The 19,610-nt window shown below is 43.0% G+C and overlaps 1 protein-coding gene across 31 annotated transcripts in view; it reads right to left on the bottom strand.

Annotated features, from left to right (window-relative positions):
* OBSCN (obscurin, cytoskeletal calmodulin and titin-interacting RhoGEF) overlaps positions 1 to 19,610 on the bottom strand; it is a 176,423-nt gene that overhangs the window by 44,414 nt on the left and 112,399 nt on the right. For 30 of the 31 annotated variants that reach the window (XM_042888385.1, XM_042888386.1, XM_042888394.1 and 27 more), the window contains 23 exons: positions 18,161 to 18,448; positions 16,349 to 16,621; positions 14,106 to 15,461; positions 13,419 to 13,697; positions 12,977 to 13,055; positions 12,516 to 12,634; positions 11,757 to 11,954; positions 11,210 to 11,242; positions 11,009 to 11,107; positions 10,335 to 10,553; positions 9,714 to 9,780; positions 8,637 to 8,656; positions 8,193 to 8,321; positions 7,548 to 7,687; positions 6,591 to 6,791; positions 6,220 to 6,302; positions 5,292 to 5,465; positions 4,856 to 5,015; positions 4,606 to 4,722; positions 3,728 to 3,892; positions 2,160 to 2,318; positions 1,441 to 1,618; positions 198 to 311 (listed from right to left, as the gene is read on the bottom strand). In XM_042888385.1, coding sequence (XP_042744319.1) covers positions 198 to 311; positions 1,441 to 1,618; positions 2,160 to 2,318; positions 3,728 to 3,892; positions 4,606 to 4,722; positions 4,856 to 5,015; positions 5,292 to 5,465; positions 6,220 to 6,302; positions 6,591 to 6,791; positions 7,548 to 7,687; positions 8,193 to 8,321; positions 8,637 to 8,656; positions 9,714 to 9,780; positions 10,335 to 10,553; positions 11,009 to 11,107; positions 11,210 to 11,242; positions 11,757 to 11,954; positions 12,516 to 12,634; positions 12,977 to 13,055; positions 13,419 to 13,697; positions 14,106 to 15,461; positions 16,349 to 16,621; positions 18,161 to 18,448 — 4,650 coding nt within the window. The remainder of the gene's footprint in view (positions 1 to 197; positions 312 to 1,440; positions 1,619 to 2,159; positions 2,319 to 3,727; positions 3,893 to 4,605; positions 4,723 to 4,855; positions 5,016 to 5,291; positions 5,466 to 6,219; positions 6,303 to 6,590; positions 6,792 to 7,547; positions 7,688 to 8,192; positions 8,322 to 8,636; positions 8,657 to 9,713; positions 9,781 to 10,334; positions 10,554 to 11,008; positions 11,108 to 11,209; positions 11,243 to 11,756; positions 11,955 to 12,515; positions 12,635 to 12,976; positions 13,056 to 13,418; positions 13,698 to 14,105; positions 15,462 to 16,348; positions 16,622 to 18,160; positions 18,449 to 19,610) is intronic. The other variant, XM_042888391.1, reaches the window with a different exon arrangement.

Below are 19,610 nucleotides of genomic sequence, written 5' to 3'. Positions count from 1 at the left end.
ATTCTATGATTCTATAAATCACTCTTTGGATAAATCGTTTGTTACAGAAAGATCTATATTACCTACAGCTAACATTAAGGCTAGAATTAGGTATTTCTAGGTGACCAGCCTTTAGATTACTCACTGACAGCTTGACACAGAGCAAAGTACAGAGAAAAGAAATGTGGAGTACGTGTTTCCTGATGTGCTTCTCATACCTTTGTACCAGCTGACAGATGGTTTGGGAGCTCCTGTCACTTTGCAAGCCAGCTTCACTGTCTCTCCCAGCTCGGCTGTACAGTCTGCCAGTTCTTCCTCAAAGTCTGGAGGAACTGAAACAGAATCAACAGGTTAGCCCCAAGGAGGATAGGGTGTCTATGGGATGGCTGCTGCAAGGTGAGATGATAGGCAGCATTTCTGGAATTCTGGAAAATTGGCTTGAAATGACAGTGAGAATGAAGCAACCTGGACGACAACATAAAGATCCAAAGCAAATCCATGTGCCCAGACACATGTATTTGTAAGCCAGCATTGTAAGCCAGAAGTTGAGGGTGAAATGTTTGACACCTGATGAAGTAACAAGGGACTTTTTATGGTTAGAGGTAGGGCTCTAGTTCAAACCTTGTGGATCTTTCCAATGGAGTGGTCTGGGGTCTTTGTCACCAAATCCTGTGGTTATCTACCTTCCTGCAATCCCTGCCAGAATAAATGCACCTCTAGTGCCAACAGCAATTCATGTTTTAGGTGATTCAGTGTTTCATTTCTCTCTTCATTTTCAGGACTATTCTGCAATCTACTCTAGGGAACCTGCTTCAGCAGGGGGTTGGACTCAACAATCCCTAGAGGCCCCTACCAATCCCTGTGATTCTGAGGTTCCATGACTGTGCTGCAAAATGCCCCTTTTATTGGCAAGGATGTCTAAATATGAAGACAGAACTGAGCAACTACCTCAGCCTATGGCTAATCCTCTATCAAAGCCAACCTGTGTAAGGGGGGTGTTGAAATTGTAGTGGAGAGCCATCTCTTCTCAGCTCATCACCCTGTGTTTTACAGACTTGGTCTATGGACACTGAAGAGTAATAAGGAAGATATTCACTCGCTCTGCTATTGCCTCCAAATCACACAGGTCCTATGGGACGTCTGTCACGTAAAGCTGGTCGCTTTGGTGATGTACAGTCCTGGTTCTCTAGATGGTAAATGGAGTCATATCCTATGGAGTTGATCAAGGTGCCTATCCTAGTTCAGATGGAGTACTTAACTACAACCATTCCAGTTAAAGCTTACTGTTTGCATTCAGGCTGTGCAAATTGCTATTTAGAGCAGTGATGTTTTAACCTGTGGGAAGCCTCCAACTCTCATTCAGTTGAGGAGGTGGCAGATGACCCTCGATGGTCTCCTTTGACCTAGAAAAAAAGTCTCCTTCTCCAATCAGGGAGCCAATCCCAAGCAAGCCATACTCACTCCAGACAGGCTGGCTGATTCGCTGCTGTATGCCACAGATTTCTTTCACCCAGGAGTTCTTGATGTTCACTGTACGAGCCTGAAGGAGGTACTTGCGGACTGAGTCCTCCCGCTCGTGCCAGATCTCAAAGGCACGGTCATCCCCTTCCACCACGTCGTTCACATCTATGTTGTTCAGCTGCAAACAGGAGGAGTGCAAGAAAGTCAACACAAATCCTTTGTTCATTTCAGGTAGGGCTGAATTCCAGCCAGAACCGAAATCTCAGAGTTTAGTACGATTCAGATCTGAACCTAGCCTTTGTGAATCAGAAACATTATCAATACAGGTTTTAAATGGAAACAGTTATTAAACACCAGCAAGTCTCCTGCTGTCAGTGCATACACTCTTCAGTGGACACTACTTATGCCATTCCCATCAAAGCTACAGTACATGCTCTAACAGCAAAATTGGAAATTAGAGTAATTGTCAGACGGGGAGAAATGCAACATGGCTTTGGCTGAACAGCAATCAGAGTCACTTTGCAACCCTTTCCTTGGTATTTCTGACTTTTGGATAGCAAATAAACGTTTTCCTGGCAGTAATTATTATATTCCAGGGAAGTCATGTCCAGTATTAAAGGGTATCTCAGGGTGGGGCACATAACCACCCTCATGCGTAATGCCGTAGGGTTGACACTGGGCTTAGTAAAGAACTCTAAAAGGCTTTTCATTTGCTTGACCTTCATGATATTCTTGAAGATGTAACTGTAGGTGTCTGTCCTCGTGTCTCGCTTTGGTTTGCAGATCACAAGATAATTCCTGAAGAGGAAGACGTGTCTTTTGTGTCCTTTCCATGCCATTCTAGCTCCTGGAGCTCCTTCCCACACAATGAAGTGGCCCTGGCAGGAAAAGAAGAAAGAGCACATAGTTATACTGGAATAATTGCTGTGGTGATGTTATACCATTTCTCAGCAAAGAGATAACCAATTTTTGGGGATAACAATTTTAACCATTGTATCCTTATCCTATGCACCACTGTTTTATTACAACGGGGTTTATTACACACTCATTTGATCTCCTTCACCAGAGCAGGATGTTCATTTTCTGTACCCTCATGAACTAACAACTACAATTAATAGGTTCCCCCTGGCACCACTGGGGAGAAGCAGGCACACCTGGGGTGTGATTCAGTGGGCTTTTGTTATCAGATGTCTAAATGCAGACAGCTGAGTTGTACCAGACTGTCTCAAAATCGCTGTAATTAACCTTACAACTCCACTAAGCAGAACACTGTGATTCTCAGGAAAGAGGGGACACAAAGAAGCAGAGTTAATGACTTGCCCAACGTGACACAGTAAGTCTACAAAGAGACCAAAATTTGAGCAAGCATGCTAGAAGTCAAGAAACATAGAATCATTCAGGTTGGAAGAGACCTGTAAGATCGATCACCAGGTCCAACCCAAACCCACCCCCCGCCATGCCCCACAGACCGTGTCCCTCAGTGCCACATCTCCACAGTGCTTGAAGACCTCCAGGGATGGTGACACCACCACCTCCTTGGGCAGCCTCTTCCAGTGCCTAACCACTCTTTATCACAAGTTATTCGTAATATCCAACCTGAAACTCCCCTGGCGCAACCTAAGGCCATTACCTCTCAACCTATCACTGTTATCTGGGAGAAAAGGCCAACCCCCACCTTGCTACAGCATCCTTCCCAGTCATTGTAGAGAGCTATAAGGTCTCCCCTGTAGTCCTACGCTGGTTTCTTAATAGATAGATCATCTTTCCTCTATGCTCCTGTTCCTGCAGTGACCTGGAGAAGCACACAGCTCTTCTGAAGACACATGACTGAGTTTTGAAATGACATAAACTGATCACAGATTGTCACTGGAGCACATACAAAGTATGTTATGTTTCCTTGAACTGACACTAGTCGCTTTAAAAGAAGGTGAAATTGGTCCATGCACTTCGCCTATAATAGGAGAAGGTGAAGAAGGAACAACATGCTGTAAAGATCATGGTGGGGGAGTGGGCCAAATCAAATCCTTTCCTATGTGAAGAGAGTGTTGGAAAAGGAAATAAGTACATCACATGTGAGCTGGCCCATGAGCATCAGTATTCTTGTCCTTTAAACCTTTGTCAAGCCAGTAGACCTATCTTTCCTACATACTGAGACGTGTCACACCGAACAGCAAGAAAGGGAATAAACAAGTACTCTGTTTCATACATGGAGCTTCTAATGGAGCTTCTAGTGGAGCATCTTGTAGGACATAAGGTGCACTAGCAATGGTGCACATATCACAGTTACCTGTCGGATGGGTTCACCAAGGCTTTCCAAGGTCCCTGGGTAGTTCTCAATGAGTGAGACATGGAGGTTGTTTTCTGCTCTTCGGGTCAGTGCAGACACGATGGCATAAGCCTGCTCCAGCAAAGTGCAGTTTTGGCTGTTTCTTGCTTTGTTTCGGATTAATTCCTGTAGGGAAACATTGTGGACATTACTGTGCAGTGAGAAAAAATAAGTGCAGTCCTAAATGTATCCCTTGTAGTTCCTCTAGTGCTCACCCTGACAACGTCATTCATGGGGCAATGCTAAACTAAGAGTAGACATTAGATAGAAATACAAGAGGATTGAACAAGTATGAAATAGCAGTTATTTTTTTCCCCTCATGTTTGTTCACGTGCCTCTGTTCCAACTCTGAAGACATGGGAAGCACCTATGTTTGCTCTCTGTTCCAAGACATCCTTAAAATTTTAATGTTTGTGTGCAGGCAGGTGTTCAAAATTAGAAATTTAATCTGATCCTTCTTCAAACTATCCAAACTTTTGTATGCTGAAGTACATTTTGTTTTTTGGGCAAGACAGTCTTATTTCTGGATACTTTTATGCTACTTCCCATGAAAAATACCATTGAAAAGTGCAGTTTTTAAACTTTTGTCTGTGGTCTGGGGGTTGGAGTTGGTTTGTGGTGCTGGAAACTGTGAACTGTCATCTGGATTTATAGTCATAAAACTATTCAGAGAGTAACATCACTGACAGTGATTACTGCCTCAATTTACTCAAGCTTTTGACAGTAGTTACATCAGAAAGAAGCTAAGAAAGGGAAAATAAAGAAGGATTTTTCCCCACAGGCTGCACAAAGCAGAACATAAAGCTATCAGAAACAAGCATATAGCATATGCTTTTCACCTTGATAATAGCCTGATACTGCTGGATCCTGTTGATGGGTTTTTCCAGATAGTGCTGCAATGGTGGGATAAGTGTCTGTGAAGGATCTTCATTCATTAAAATTTCATCTGTGTATCTCTGGAAAAAAAAAAAATACATAGAAGAATGAGTAATTATCATTATAAACAGCAGTAGTAAGGATTATGCTTGGAAAAATACTCATATGGTACTTCTTCACGCATGTTCAAGGGGTACTTTGGTTGCTGTTTACCTTGTAGAAATCCTGGACAGCTTTGCTGACAACAATCGACTCGGCCTGCACCCGCCCCACCAGGTACTGGATGTACTTGTTAAATTCTGCCTCGTGTTTAATAAAGCACATGGCCACATCGTCATCAGTGTCACATTTCTGCAAGCCTCGGAGGAAAGCACTGTGGAAGAAAAGAGAAATGAGGAGAAGGCGATGCAGTGAGGCTAGAACACAGCCAGATCTCTAAATCAGCACGAGCTCAGGTCAACACAGACCAAAGGAAATGATTGGGGGACCAAGGGATGCTGAATGTTTGCATTAAGCTTCCCAATGTCTCTTTACCCAGCACGGTGCTGTCCCTCTTTGCTTGAATTTCTGTAACCATAGCTGGCATAGCTATAAAACCAGTAAGTGAGGCACTTTTTGGTCTTAAAGGAAGGCACATGGGGATGCCTACCTGGAATGGAAGTGAGTAATATCATCAATATTTCTGAAGATGGTGGATTTCTGACTGGCAATAGCTCCTGGGACACTGGGACAGGTCTCGATGTACCTAAGGTGATGAGTCTGGAGGAACTGTAGATCTTGAATGTAATCCTCTTCTGAGATCAAGAGCTCTTGAATAAGAACACTGAAGGGAAAACGAACAAGCAAAAAGAAAGAACAATCATCACTATTACCCTCAACATACCGAGGGGTTTTTGGCATGAAAAGTAGAGGCATTTGATCAGAGGAATAGATATCCTGGAGTGAGCTGAATAGGTTTGTAAGGGATCTGATCACAGAGGGAACTTGGATACCCCACTTACATTGGGACACCTACTCCTACCTCACAGGTATCTACTGCTAGGACTGATGAAACAGAACACAAGTGACAAAATGACCTGTGTAAAGTAAATAGCAGCAATTTAATTATCACAGTGTGCCACCAAAAATGCAAATATCCCTTTGATAGAACACTCAGAACATGCTGCACTACAAGAGATTAACAAGAGGTTGTAGCGGGGCTTCCGCGAGAGCTTTCACTATTTATCAGAAAACTGTTTATCTGGTATAGAGCACACTGAAGTAACAGAGGTACCAAATTGTAAGGTTTTTTTGTTTGTTTGTTTGTCTGTGTGTGTGTGTGTGAAATACAGAGCCTCCAGAATTCCATCACTACAATCCTTCTTTCAAGTCCCCCAGTGTGATTTAGATTGCCTGGAATTTTCCTTGGCTTTTTTATGGCAGAAGTCACTCAAACAACAAAAATTCTATGTCTTAGAAAGAGTAGATGGCAAATCCCAGAGGAACATCTCTGGCACGAGTACCTCAATGCCAACATTCATGTTACATCAAAAGACAACAAGAATCAGCACTGCAAATATCAAACTACAAGAGCTTACCTGAGCTTCCTTTTATATTCATCCTCAGAAACACATTCTCCAGGGAACTCGGGAACTTCTGTTGCTCCCCACTCTGGTGACAACTAAAACACAAGAAAAAAGAAATATATTCACCTGACAGTGATTTAGTCAGTAGCTGCTGAATAATATCCCCCACGTCCCTTTCAATAACTACTAAAGCAGAAGTTTGTAATTAGTTGGAGGATGATAAGGTTTTTCAAACCCAGATACCCCTGCAATCATGGGGAATATAAAAAAAGCTCCATCAAGATCCCTTCAATAGCTTCCTCCCTGTCAGATTGTGCAAGAGAGATGGCTAAGAATGGCAAACTTAATTGTAGATAGAAAATAAATACACCATGATCAGTCACCTTTAATCTCTTGTCCAGGTAAGCTGGAGATACCCAGCCCTGCCGAGAAGGACTGGATTTTGTGGGTTTGGTCCTGACCAACCACTTCAGGGGATGAGCTGAATCAAGGACTTCCACATACTGGCCTTCCTTCAAAGTGATGGCCTCCTTGTCAGGCACAGGGGGCACGTAGTCAGCTGTGACCATGTAGACATCAAAGATCTGCAGGGATGAAACAACAGTTATTTGCAGTTCTGAAGTGAATACAGAAACACCACCAGAACAGAAGCGTTCATCTACGTTTTATCTAACAGCCCCTTTATGGCAAAGAGAAGCACTGTTTGATGTTTTCTGCAATTGGAACACCTTATTTTCAAAACTGTCCAAAGTGTTTGGGTTGTGTATAACGAATGAGTGAATTCTGTGACAAAGGAGAAGAATGGCCAACGTTGTCAAAGGTTCCATTTTTTTTTTCTTCATCTTCTCCTTCTTTGAGAAATGTTTTGATATAAACATCCCAAACATATGGATATTCACTAATTTTTCACTGCTATTCCCATGGGAAGAAATTCTCAACACAATTCTTTTGGCCAATTGTATCCAAGGGCACAGAAAATCAAGCTTTTACTTCCTGAAGTTGTGTGGCGAATAAAAGAGCGATTGAGAAACTATATGGTAAATTTTGACCATGTTGTTGAAGGTCATAGAGTGAGCCAAGAGAATCTGATTCGCTGTGCTCTATATCACATGTCCCCTATGTTGTACTTCTAAATGTACCTACTGCAGTGAGGTACACCCCAAAAGGGGATGGAGATTCTTAAAACTTTGGAGACTGATCATTATAAGTGAGGCTTTCTCCTTGTGTGAAATTTCTCCATACAGGTCATGGAATCATAGAGTACTCCAAGTTGGAACGGATCCATAAGGACCATCAAGTCCAACTCTTGGCTCCACACAGCAGCACTCATAGAGATGTACCTCTCCTCTGGAATCCCCATCTTCAGATTCAGAGGAGGACTCTTGAGCAATGGATGAAGGTCTGGATCGGCCATGGCGGGGAGATGCAGAGGGGGTTTTGGATTCATCATCGCTTTCTGCACCTGGCACTCGGAGCGTGGCTAAAAAGCAGAAAGACCACCAACTATGAAATCAAGATCTCCTACTTGGACGTTAAGCAAATATGTAGTAACTTTCAATGTTAAAAACACGAGCACTGCCCAAGAAGAGCACTTGGATTATTGAACATGATTTCCTTCTGATGCACAGGGTCGAATAAACAATTGGAATGCCTCATGCATAAGGCTCTACGCCTCCTGTGTGCATTACCATTACATTCAAAGAACACCTTTGTTTCAAGGCAAAATTTACTACGAGAAAAATGGCTCAACAAACTAGATTTTTTTATGCAATTCATCAAACCAGCACAGTTTTCAGCCTTGTCTGTACTAAAAACACCCCATCCAAAAATTCTTAGTACTAAACATGTGCTACTGTTCATACTTATGCAAGATGACTGCCCCAAAACCTGCTTTACAAATCTTGCTCATACTTAAAGACCAGATGTTGACTAAGAAAGCATTACATTTTCTATACTAATGAAATTGCATCTGCCAGGTTGCTTACCCTGACTTATTTTTGCAGATACCATTTCTGAGATACGAGAGGTGAGCTTCTGGAAGAATTCTTCAGTTCCAACATCAGCTAATGAAATAGGAGTTCTGGGTACACCTTCCCTACCAGCTTCAAGGTCTCCTGGAAAATATAATTTTCTATTATGCATGCAGTATGGCATTGGAAAGTTCATGATAATGATGATGATGATTATTATTATAGATAAAAGCTTCTGTGGAAGGAAGGCCTCAGTTTCTTCACCTCCCTGGCTTTTAATACTGCATACTCACATTTCCTCCAAACAATTCACTCTTGAACAGAGTCCCCCCAAAAATATGATATTTCATAGAGTTGCAAGAGAACAGAAGGACGGAAGTAGGTGGTTATCAAGGCACTCATAGGTGATCTCAGCTGTAGGTGTGAAAGGCAGTAGTAGGAGAAAAAAGTTCATCTTACCTTCAGAGGGATGAACAGCTCTGAAAAAAAAAAGGAGAAAAGCAGAATTAGAAGTTGAATTAAAATGTGTAGTAATAAGCCCTAAATGAGAAAAGATCTCTGCTGTGCACAGGAAGCAGAAGGAAGCATGCACTGCTTTCAGAGTTAAACCACCCATCTCCTAAGCTTCAGTTATCAACTCTGATAAAGACTATGTGTAGCAAACAGAACATGTGTAGAGGAACACCAGCTATAAACCTAATTGACTAGTGTCAATTAGTTCTACTAGGTCTCTGTTTTTTTAATTGACGATAAAATGGTCCTAATGGATGGAGGCAGACAATTCCACATAGCAAACTGATGCTTAGGAAGGGGAATTTGCTCTGCACATTGATATCCTGGAGTGAAACTGGTCGATTCTTTTAGGGCAGATGCACTGTAGAAGCTAGGGTGGGTTCAGATGGGTACCATTTTCAGAATGTATCTTCCCAGAATCCAAGCCAAGAATGGCAAGTTGATAGGTTCTTCATGTGCATTTGCAGGTGAGAAGTTAGAGAGCAGAACCTTTTGATAATGCAGACATTAACCCTGTTAATCTTTTTGGCTCTCTGGTTAGAGACAAAAAGGAATCATGCAGTGGTTTGGGCTGAAAGGAGGCTTTAATATCACCTAGTTCCAACCCCCCTGCTGTATGCAGGAACAAAAAGGGCGAGGCTTTTATACAAAATGAACAAAATCTTTCTTTGTTCTTGTCACCACCTTCCTTGATAATCGTGAAGAAATGACTGGCATTCATATTACTGCCTGTATAGGATGCCTCATTCATAGGACCTCAAACTGTTTTGCTAGTGTCCGTCAATAAATGCTCTGCATGCCCAGTATCAAGGACTACTGGTAAGGGCCAATCCCATGCTAAAGATGGAGAAAGATGAGTTACAGAGAGACAGTGGTCAGTACTACAGATGTTGGCATTCAGAATCTACGTACAGGATCCCCACTGGAAGTAGCCTTTTTGTTTCTGTAGACACTAAGCTCCCCACTTCTCACTGTTTTACTCCTGCAGGATGATAGCTGCACTGCTCTGCTTCAGCCACTTACCCCAGGGTGGTCATTATGGCTTCTGATACCATCACACGCTCCTGGGTCAGGACTTCAGCCTCTTTCACTGCAAGATTAGGGTTCAGAATCAGAGGACAGCAGACACAGGATGTTCTGCTTACTGTAGACACATTTTCTCGACATGGATTACTGGGAATACTGACATAGTGACTCCGACCCATTAACATTTCCTCAGCTGGGATGCATACTATCAATTGTGCAACACAAACACTTTGCTCCTCTCTGTTCTCACACAGATGTAGGACTGTCTGTCCCATCTCTCCACACTGCTCAAGCTGTGCTGCTGTAGCTCTTGGCACAGTAAATGGTGACAGTTATTTTACATAGTCTTTCTGTTTTCTTTGTGGTTAATGTGGTTCTTCTTCAGATTTGTCTGCTCTTTATACAGAAAAGATGCTGCTTTTAATCAAAGCTAGGTTCAAAAATCTAAAACATTATAGAAGCTAAGAGCATCATCGCTGACAAGGCAAGAAAATTCATGGCTCATTCTGGGAAAAGATATTTATTTTGGTTGTGACTTGGTTAATTTCCTTATCAGTCACACTCTTAGGAACTGTATGAAAGGTAATGTGGAGAAAGTGTCTTTAACATATGACTTACCATCTGCAACTTCTAGGTTGGCAGTGCAGATGGACTGGCCAGCCTTGTTGGTGGCAATGCATGTGTAAGCTCCAGCGTATTTCTTTTTAACATCCAACAGGATTAAACTGTGGTGCATATTGGAACTGGCGAGCTTATATCCAGGAGTGTCTGGTTTGATCCACAGGATGTCTTCCTGAGACTCTTCTTTCAGCCAAGTAATGGTTGGTGGTGGATGTCCTGAAGGAAAACCAAAGCACTGAACTTCAATTTTCCTAATGGTGTTACTCACACACAATCATGAGCCATACTGTGAAAAAACGCTGCTTCTTCAAAAATAAGTTATGTAGTAAAGGAGCACAAACCTTTATCTGGCTCACTTATAAAGACTCCTTCTAAAAACAAACCTGTTAACCAACACGCCTTCATAAAACCATTAAGTGTTATCCCTATTTTTACAAACAGGAATATGGAGGTGGAGATGTGCTTTCCTTCAGTCTACACAAAGTTTGTTACAGTTAAGAGTACAGCCCCAGACCTCAGATTAGTACAGGAGATGATGCTGCAATGACTTGGGCCCAGAGAAAGTCCAGAACGAGTCACAAAGATACACAACAAAGATATACAACAAAGATACACAACGAAGATATACACCCCAAGTGTTATGCAGGGAGATTAGGTAACTACCCACTTACCTTCAACTTTTACAGATAATGTGATGCTCGCACCTTTCTTCACCTTTTTATTGGTAAACCTTTCTAGGAACCTTGGTGGTATCAGCTGCTCATGGGAATCTGAAAATGACATTGATGAAACATGGTGACACGTCCTGTGTGAGTTCACACCACTGAAAATTTCCCAGGGGGTCTGTCATCACCTGCTATGGCTTCTCTCACCTGTTTCTGACACTTCTTCTTTCTCATCAGGATCTGCAACACAATGGAAAGAAGCAAAATGACAGATACAAACACCTTTCTGTGATTGAGTTGATAGAAAAATAGAAAGATGATTTCAGGTGCTTATCCGTTGCAGGACATATTACATGGAAATCTTAGTTCTATTAAAACATGATGATTAAATATATTTATGAACAAAAATGACAAAAATAGCCCAAATCTCAAAATTGCAGTGTCTAACTAGAACAGCCTCAAGGATGACTTATGGGAGGACTCAGTTTTAGTAAAATCAGTCATTAAAGTCCACGGGATTGGGCAGGTGTGAGATGTATGGGACAAGCGGATCCTAGAGGAAAGGCATTTCTCATCTTTAGGATTCATAGTAAATTCACACGTGAACTAAGATTAAAGGACATCATAATTTAAGTACAACCTTCCCCACCTCCCTTGACTATCCTTGGTAGACTTTCTCAAGGAAAATAACTGTGAAATGGAAAGACTCACTGGAAGAGAGAAAACTGGGTACCCAAAATAGGCCAGTACCCACCTCTGACTACCAGCCTGGCTGATGAGTATGCAGAACCAGCAGAATTGATGAGAAATATTGAGTACTGGCCAGCATCTGACTTCACGACATTGAGAATTTCCAGTGAGTGGAGCTCCCTTCTATCAATCTTCAGGATTCGATCCGAGGCCTTCAGTGGCTGCCCATTTTTGAACCAATAGAGACGAGGCTCTGGATACCCTGTGAGGAACCGACACAGACACGAAGAGTGAATTACCATCATTGATTTGGGAGCATCTGCAGCCAGGCAGATCCTTGTGGACAATGAGCTCTGCCAATGGATGCTGATTTGAAGGACTACCACATTAAAATTGGCTGAAAATTCATGGAATTGCATTTGTTTGTAAAAGTTCTTTCTATCTCTACTGTTGCTGGCATTGCCTATATTTTTTTCCATACCCAAACACCTTCCACATTGAGAAAGTAACACTTATATTTGCCTGGCATTGCACACAGAGCCAAAAGCTGAACTCACAGTGAAAATAAAACGTGCACCTACGTCTCTGGATTTTATCACAGTTTCAGTACCAGTTTCAAGAACACAGAAGCCAAAACAGTTCCCATCATTTTTACAGGCAGAATCATTTTTACATCCAGCTGGGCTGGATGATCTTGGAGGTCTTTTCCGACATCAGTGGTTCTATGATTCTGTGACTCCAAGAGTACATGGGAAACATTTGTCCAGCACTTAACCCTGACTGCAAACCTGAAACAACAGGCAGTGTTGTGGGCACCTCTCACCTTTCACCTTCAGGTGAAATTTAGCCAGCGGTGCTCCAGGTGCCACATGAATATCATGAAGGTCATCGAGGATCTGGGGCAACTGCTCCTCTTCTGTGGTAGATTCCTCTTGTTCTCGGCTAAGAAGTGATTTGAATTGGAAAGAAGGAAGTGAGTGAACCAGTGAAGAGTTAGGAATCAGGATCACCTGTTTTAGGTGAATTCAGTTTGTGTGATTCATCATCATGGCTGCAGATTCAGCACCACATCACATTAAAAGTAAAGATATTGTGGAGAAATATTCAGGCCACCATGAAGGCAACGAATGAATGCTGCTATAATTATTTCACCTGAAAACTCAGCTGGTCGGTATTCCTTTATGACATTAATCCAGCCATGCCAGATTCAGCAAAAAATGGGCTTAATATAAATAAGCATAGTCATCTTACCAAGGTAAAAGAGTTAAGAGTTTGGTATTTTACCTTGAAACATATTCTTTGGCGCTGTAATAAGATGACGTCTCTGTAGCATCTGCTGCTGTCTCGTAGTCAGTGCTGGTCACTGTTAAATGGAAAAGGAAGTGTTTTCTGTAAGTTGAACTTCAAAACCTGCATGTTACTGTAATTATTGTTTCCTTGTTAATGTGAGTGATCGATTTCATATCACTACAGCAGCAGACTCCCACAGCCCCCTGATTTATGGAAACATCTCATTTTATCTCAAAAGCTTTGCTCAGAGCCACTCCTTACTGTTGGCAAAACCCAAGGAAACCCACAAGGTTTGGAAGTGTAGAATTCTGTGGGCAATTTGTATACATCTTATTTTTTTTTTCAAATGTAGACAGTGTTTTTCTTGAAAAATGTATATCCACCTCTGAATGTGACCTCTTTGCTCTGTTTTTTCTGCAGTGCTTTTGAGACTTACAGTCCACTCGAAGCTCAGCCTTGGTTGAAGCCACTCCCATGTTGTTTTCAGCAAGGCAACGATAAACACCCATGTCGGTGGGGACCACAGCCGTGATGATCAGCTGATGGCATCCTTCCTGGTCCTCGTTGATCATGTAGTGATCATTTTCTTCAATAGCTTTCCCATCCTTGAACCAGCGAACCGTGGGGAGGGGTTTGCCAACAACAATGCAGTCAAAGCTGACAGGATAGCCATCTTGTACCTCTTGGTTTTGAAGCTCAGTCAGGAACATGGGAGCTAAAGCCAGGCAATTAGGAGGGAAGAAAGAAAAACTGTGTTAGAAGATGTATTTTAGCAGCACTGCTGCCCAAATGTCCTTTCTCCCTCAGGGCTGCTCTGAAATGCATTTCCTTGATTTAAATACAATAATCACAGCATTCATGGCCATGTGATTATAGTCGAGGACATTTCTACTGTGAAAAGCAGCTCTGTAAATAAGTGAATACTTTGCAGTCCCTCCCCTTGTCACTGACACTAGTGAAAAATAATTTAAAAATCTTTTTTTTTTTTAAATATGTAAACTTTCCAGGAAAATATCTGCACAAAAATAAAAAGATTTTAGAAATTACTTGATGAGCGAGAAGACTATTTTCTGATCTGCTCCAGGTGCCTTTTTCATCAAATCAACCAGTCTGCTTTACCCACCTGTATCAGAAGTCAGCAAAGGCGGTGGTGGTCTCAGAACTGGTGGAGCAAACTTCCCATGGGTGGGTGGCGTTGCTTTCCCAATGCGCAATTCAACTTTCCTTGGGCCTTGTTCCAAAATATCAATCTCCACGGGAATCCCCAGGGCACCAAACATCTCTCTGAAACGAGTGGCAGCTGTTTTTGCCTCGGACAAGACCTCAAACTTTATGTAAATGTACCGATCGTCCTCACGATACGTCTGATGGTCGACCACCTCTACGTCCCCTTCGTCTGCGCTGACAAAAAGCTCTTCCTCCACATCGGATATCTCCGTTGAGATCTTGGCCCTGAAAAGTCTGTGCAGCCTCCTTCCAGCTTTACGGAAAGCATCATCCAGGTCGCTGCCAGAGGAGCTCTCTGTCTCACTATCAGTGCTTTGTTTAATACTCTTCTCCTTCGGAAACGCTTCAGGTTCCTCAGCACCGATCACCACCTTCGCGCTGTGTGAAACCTTCCCAAATTTATTGGATGCCTCACAGGTGTATGTACCCGTATCCTTCCTGTCCAGGCCAGTGATAATCAAAGAGCAGGTCCCATCGCTGTAGTTGTCTATGTGATAGTAGCGACCGTCTGACAGCTCCTCCCCATCCTTCAGCCAGCGGACCTTCATGTCGGTCTTGCTGTGGGCCACACACTCGAGATGCAGGGTGCTTCCAGGCTCACCAGAGAAATCTTTGAAGGTCTCAGTAAACACTGGGCACTCTTGTTGCTTGATCTCTTTCCTGACTTTGTAGCCTTTGAAAGCAGCCTGGATCTTCACAGCGGCGCTGTTCATGGAAGGATCATCTAAATCTGCTATTTCTGGTTCAGCTGGCTTGGCACCTGGGGCAGCCACAACAGTCTCCACACTGGATTTCTCCCACTGTTTCCACAGCTTGCCCGTGGAGGTGGACTGAACCTTGGTGGTAACACTGACGCTTCTCTTTTCAGCTTTCTTGAGGTAGTTCACTAGCGAAGGAGTCCCAGCTCGAGATTCATCATCTGAACTTGTGAAAGAAAAATCTGCTTCTCCTGTCCTGGCCAGCTCATCACACGTGGAGTACTCCTCTGAGTAATAGTGAGACTGCTCTGCTTCTTCCTTCCTCAGCTTCTGAAGCTTCTCTTCTTCTTCTGGCACCTCGCTGATGGAATCCAAGGTGGGCTCCCGGCTCATCCGGCGCTTCTTGGCCAGAGCTTCCCACAGGAGATGGAGGTCTCCCTCCTGGGCAGCCTCGGGGGGCAAGCTGGGCTGGACGTGGCCATCCACCAGCTCCTCCTGTTGGCTTGCAGGGGGGACTTCCTTGGCAATCTCTTTTAGCATTGACACTGTAGGAACTGAGGAGAAATGAAGATGTTAAACGACAAAGCATACGAGGAAGCTCTGAGAAAGCACGTGGAAACATTTTTTCTGATGTCTGGGCAGAAGACTATTGGTGGCAGTTAGCTGTCCTGCAGCTACCCTGCGACATCCAAGTAACATGTACATAAAACAGGGCCAAACGACATGCTTTTAATTCCTTACACATTTGAATAAATAGAAATGAATAGAAAAAAATAGATTATCCCAAGTTGGAACAGACCACAAGGATCTCCGAGTCCAACTCCCGACTCTGCAGTGGACCATCCAAATCCCAACCTATGTCTGAGAGTGTTGTGCAACCCAAGAGAATCTCATCTGAGCAGTTCAAAACTATCAGAGACTCAAAAACGTACTGAGTTAAACCAAAGAGTAAGAAAAGAGTAAGTTCAGCCTGGAGAAGAGGATGCTGAGGGGAGACCTCACTGCTCTCTATAACTTCCTGAAGGGAGGCTGTAGTGAGCTGGGGGTCGGCCTCTTCTCTCCTGTCATTAGTGATAGGACCAGGGGGAATGGTTTCAAGCTACGGCAGGGGAGATTCAGGCTGGACATGAGGAAGTATTACTTTTCAGAAAGGGTGGTCAGGCACTGCAATGGATGCCCAGGGAGGTGGTGGAGTCATGGTGACATGGAGACATGGTTTAGTGGGAGCTATTGGTAATGGGTGAATGGTTGGACTGGATGAGCTTTTAGGTCTTTTCCAACCTTGGTGATTCTATGATTCTTTGATTCTATGAAAAGACTAATCTGCAAATTTTTAGATATAGCTTGTCAAAGGAAACAAATTCCAGTCCAGGCTATGGAGATGCCCCTGGATGTCCATAGACAAAATAGATTAAACATCACAGCAATGCACACTCTATACCTTCAAGGCACAAGCTGGCAACAGATTTGACTTCTGGAGAAACCATACAGGTGTATGTGTCTTGATCTTCAGCTTTAAATGCGTGAATAATGAGTATCTGCTTTTTTCCATCAGAGAGGATTTCATATCTTCCTCCAGTTTGTATTGGTTCTTTCCCTTTGAGCCACGTCACGTTCTCTTTGATTTCACTTGACAGTTTGCACTCCAAGCGAGCCACCTCCCCTTCGGAGATTGATCCACCCAACAAAGGATGGGTGACTGTAATTGGAGGCTCTGTAATTGTAAAAAAAAACTAGGTAAATTAACAAAAAGGGTACACCATAAGCTTCAAGGCATTCCAAAGCACTCTATAAAGTATTCGAACATCCCATCATTCATTTACGGATTCTTTAAGTGCTGCAGACGAGCAAAAGAAAATGGGAAAGAAAATAAATAAATCACTGGCAGCATCCAAAATTTGCACTTCCAAAATAACTGTACAAGCTCTCCTAGGGGTGAAACCAATTCCATTTAAATGTATACATGCAAAAGTCATCGCATTTTTCCCCTTCTTCTGTTTCTTTTGCTGACCTTCATTTACCCATCACAACCAATATTCAAGCAGTCCTATGGATCCAAGCAGATCTTAAACGTTTAGAAGTGATGTGAGAAAACAATGAAAGAATAAGAATAAAAAAGAAAAGAGATTGTTAAAAGTTGTATTCATTCCAATCATAGAATCTTAGAATGGTTTGGGTTGGAAGGGACCTTTACAGTCATCTAGTTCCAACCACCCTGCTCTAAGCAGGGATACCTCACTCAGGACCAGGTTGCTCAAAAAGATTAAAAAATATATATAATCATGGTAGTTTAGGAAGAGATATATTCAAAAAATATATCAGAAAGCTTAAAGAATATTTAAAATAAGATCTTTACTTTGGAAGAAGTCTTGCCAATGCCATGCTGCTTGTACGACAGCAGTAATCAAAATGAAGTCGTGACAAATGCATGAAATGCTGAGATGTTGACTGGGACCTTATAAGCCAATGCACATCTGAGTGCCATCCGCCCGTCTGCCCATTGCACCTGGTGAGGGAATCTCTGCCCCAAATCCCTTGGATTTGTTGCAGGCAGTGAGCATAAACAGTTGCTGAGGTCCAGCTGGCACTCTGGAAATAATGTTGCAAAAACATCAAATTTGACCTTTAAAAAAAAAAAAAGTGATTTTTAATTTTTATTATTACTGTCATTCTGGGGAATTTTCTGGGCTCTCAGTTATCATGGAAGAAGTTGCAAGAAAAGGTTGATGGAGTGGCTCTCCATTCCACTTCTGAAGTCATACCAACAGGCAGCGAAGAAACTGTGTTCTCCAGTACTCCTTCATAGGGGTTATCACAAAAGATATGCAATCGTATGAAGAAAGATGGGTGAAGAAGACAACAGTGCCCAGGCCCACATCAGTGCCAGCCTTAGCCAGCCTTGGTTACCCAAACACATCCCAACATGCCCCTTCCGACTCATTCCAACTAAGCTCCACCAGAAAAGAAACTCGTGGTGATTGGACAACACATGGATGCAGTGCAGGCCACAAGACAGCTTGATGCAGCTCAGAGGAAGATTTGGATAGTAACAACACAGCGGGTTTTGCTTTGTGACAGCCCAGAACAATTTGTCCAAGCTCATTCTCCTGTATTGTGCTGGCAGCAAAGCACTGAAAGATGCTGCTGATTGAACTCTTCCAGGAGATACCTGGAACGGAAGAAGCAGACATGCCATGCGAAACAGGCCGACAGCAGCTTGCAGTCCTCCATGGGGCCATCTTTCCTTTCTCACCTAGCTGCACCATTTGAGGGAACTGTGCTGGCTCGCTGGCCCCAACTTTGTTTACAGCCGAGACGCGGAATCTGTAGGGTTCTCCTGGAGTGAGATTGTCCACCACAAACTCCATGCTTTGAATTATGCTCTTGTTGCATGACTGCCAGCCAACACCTGGGATTTTTCTCTCCACTTGGTAGCCTAGGATGTCGCAACCACCGTCGCTCAGAGGCTTGTACCAAGACAGAGTCACAGAGTGACTGCTTGTGTGTAAAACTTTTGGTTCTTCAGGGGGATCGGGATGGGCTGAAGGCACAACAGAGGTCCAGTGATGAACAGTGTGAGCAATATTGCTTTCTACTAAAGCAACCTGAGAGCCTTCTACGAACAATGAGACGGAAGGACAACAAACGCAACGTTTGGTTCATTGTAAAGTCAAGTGTACGTGCCTGTAACCAGGAGATGAATATCTGTGCCACTGATTTCTCCTGCACTGGTCTACAGGGCTGAGAACAAATATTCATCTTCCATCTGCCCTCTCAGACACTCAGTGTCAATTATTATTGTGACTTTTTCCTGCTGCTTTGTCCCACCCAACTCAAAATAAAGATGACTCTATATTGTGCGTGTTGTTAAGGAACTTGGCTGAAAGCTCTGAATGCATTTGGGCTTTGATTTTATACAGCTTAGATTTGGTCTTGGTGGACATCATGTTATCTTTGGAAAAGACCACTAGGATCACGAAGTCCAACTGTCAACCTGTCACCACCATAAAACCCCCAGAATAAAACCCTTAAAACCCATCCAACTCCTGGTTTTACTGGGAGTTGAGGAGAAGGCGAGAGTTGCCATTGAGCATGGAGGAGGAATCAAGGGCCACTGATCACTGACCATGGAAGGATGATGAGCAATTGACCACAATCCATTGGCCATGTTTTGTACACCACAAAGCTTATGTAGACTTCTTTCCTACATTTTCAGGCAAATTTCACACAGAAAACCAACAGAGGAAGTTCATGAGAATAACATTTTTAAAATCCTAAGGTGTATTTGCCCAAAATTGTTTGAAGTTGAAGATACCAGGGACCTCAGAATTAATTAAAATGACAGACAGACTACCTGTAGTAATTTAAAGACAGGATGGTCAGTTAATGGCTCTTGAAGATCTTCAAGTACAGCTAAAACACACTGCAATTATCTCATAACCATCCGTGGGGCTGTGCCATTCCTGGGTGATCAACCTATCCCACTGTGGGAGGGAGACAGGTCTTGGGGAGCTGGGATGGACTTGCCAAATCATTTGTACAACGCACCCTACAAGGGTATTAGGCAACTACTGTCTTCTCCACTCACAAAATACTCCAAGAGGTTCTCACTCTCCTATCTGAGAAGCTTGAGGTGGATGTCATGTGGTTGAATTCCATAAGACTGTAACATGCAGCTCAGTAATCTGAAATACTGGTTGCCT

This window comes from Lagopus leucura, unplaced genomic scaffold, assembly GCF_019238085.1.
Source record: "Lagopus leucura isolate 7727_CA_CO unplaced genomic scaffold, USGS_WTPT01 Super-Scaffold_100157, whole genome shotgun sequence".
NCBI classification, from domain to species: Eukaryota; Metazoa; Chordata; class Aves; order Galliformes; family Phasianidae; genus Lagopus; species Lagopus leucura.
This window is presented reverse-complemented; position numbering and strand designations above follow the sequence as displayed.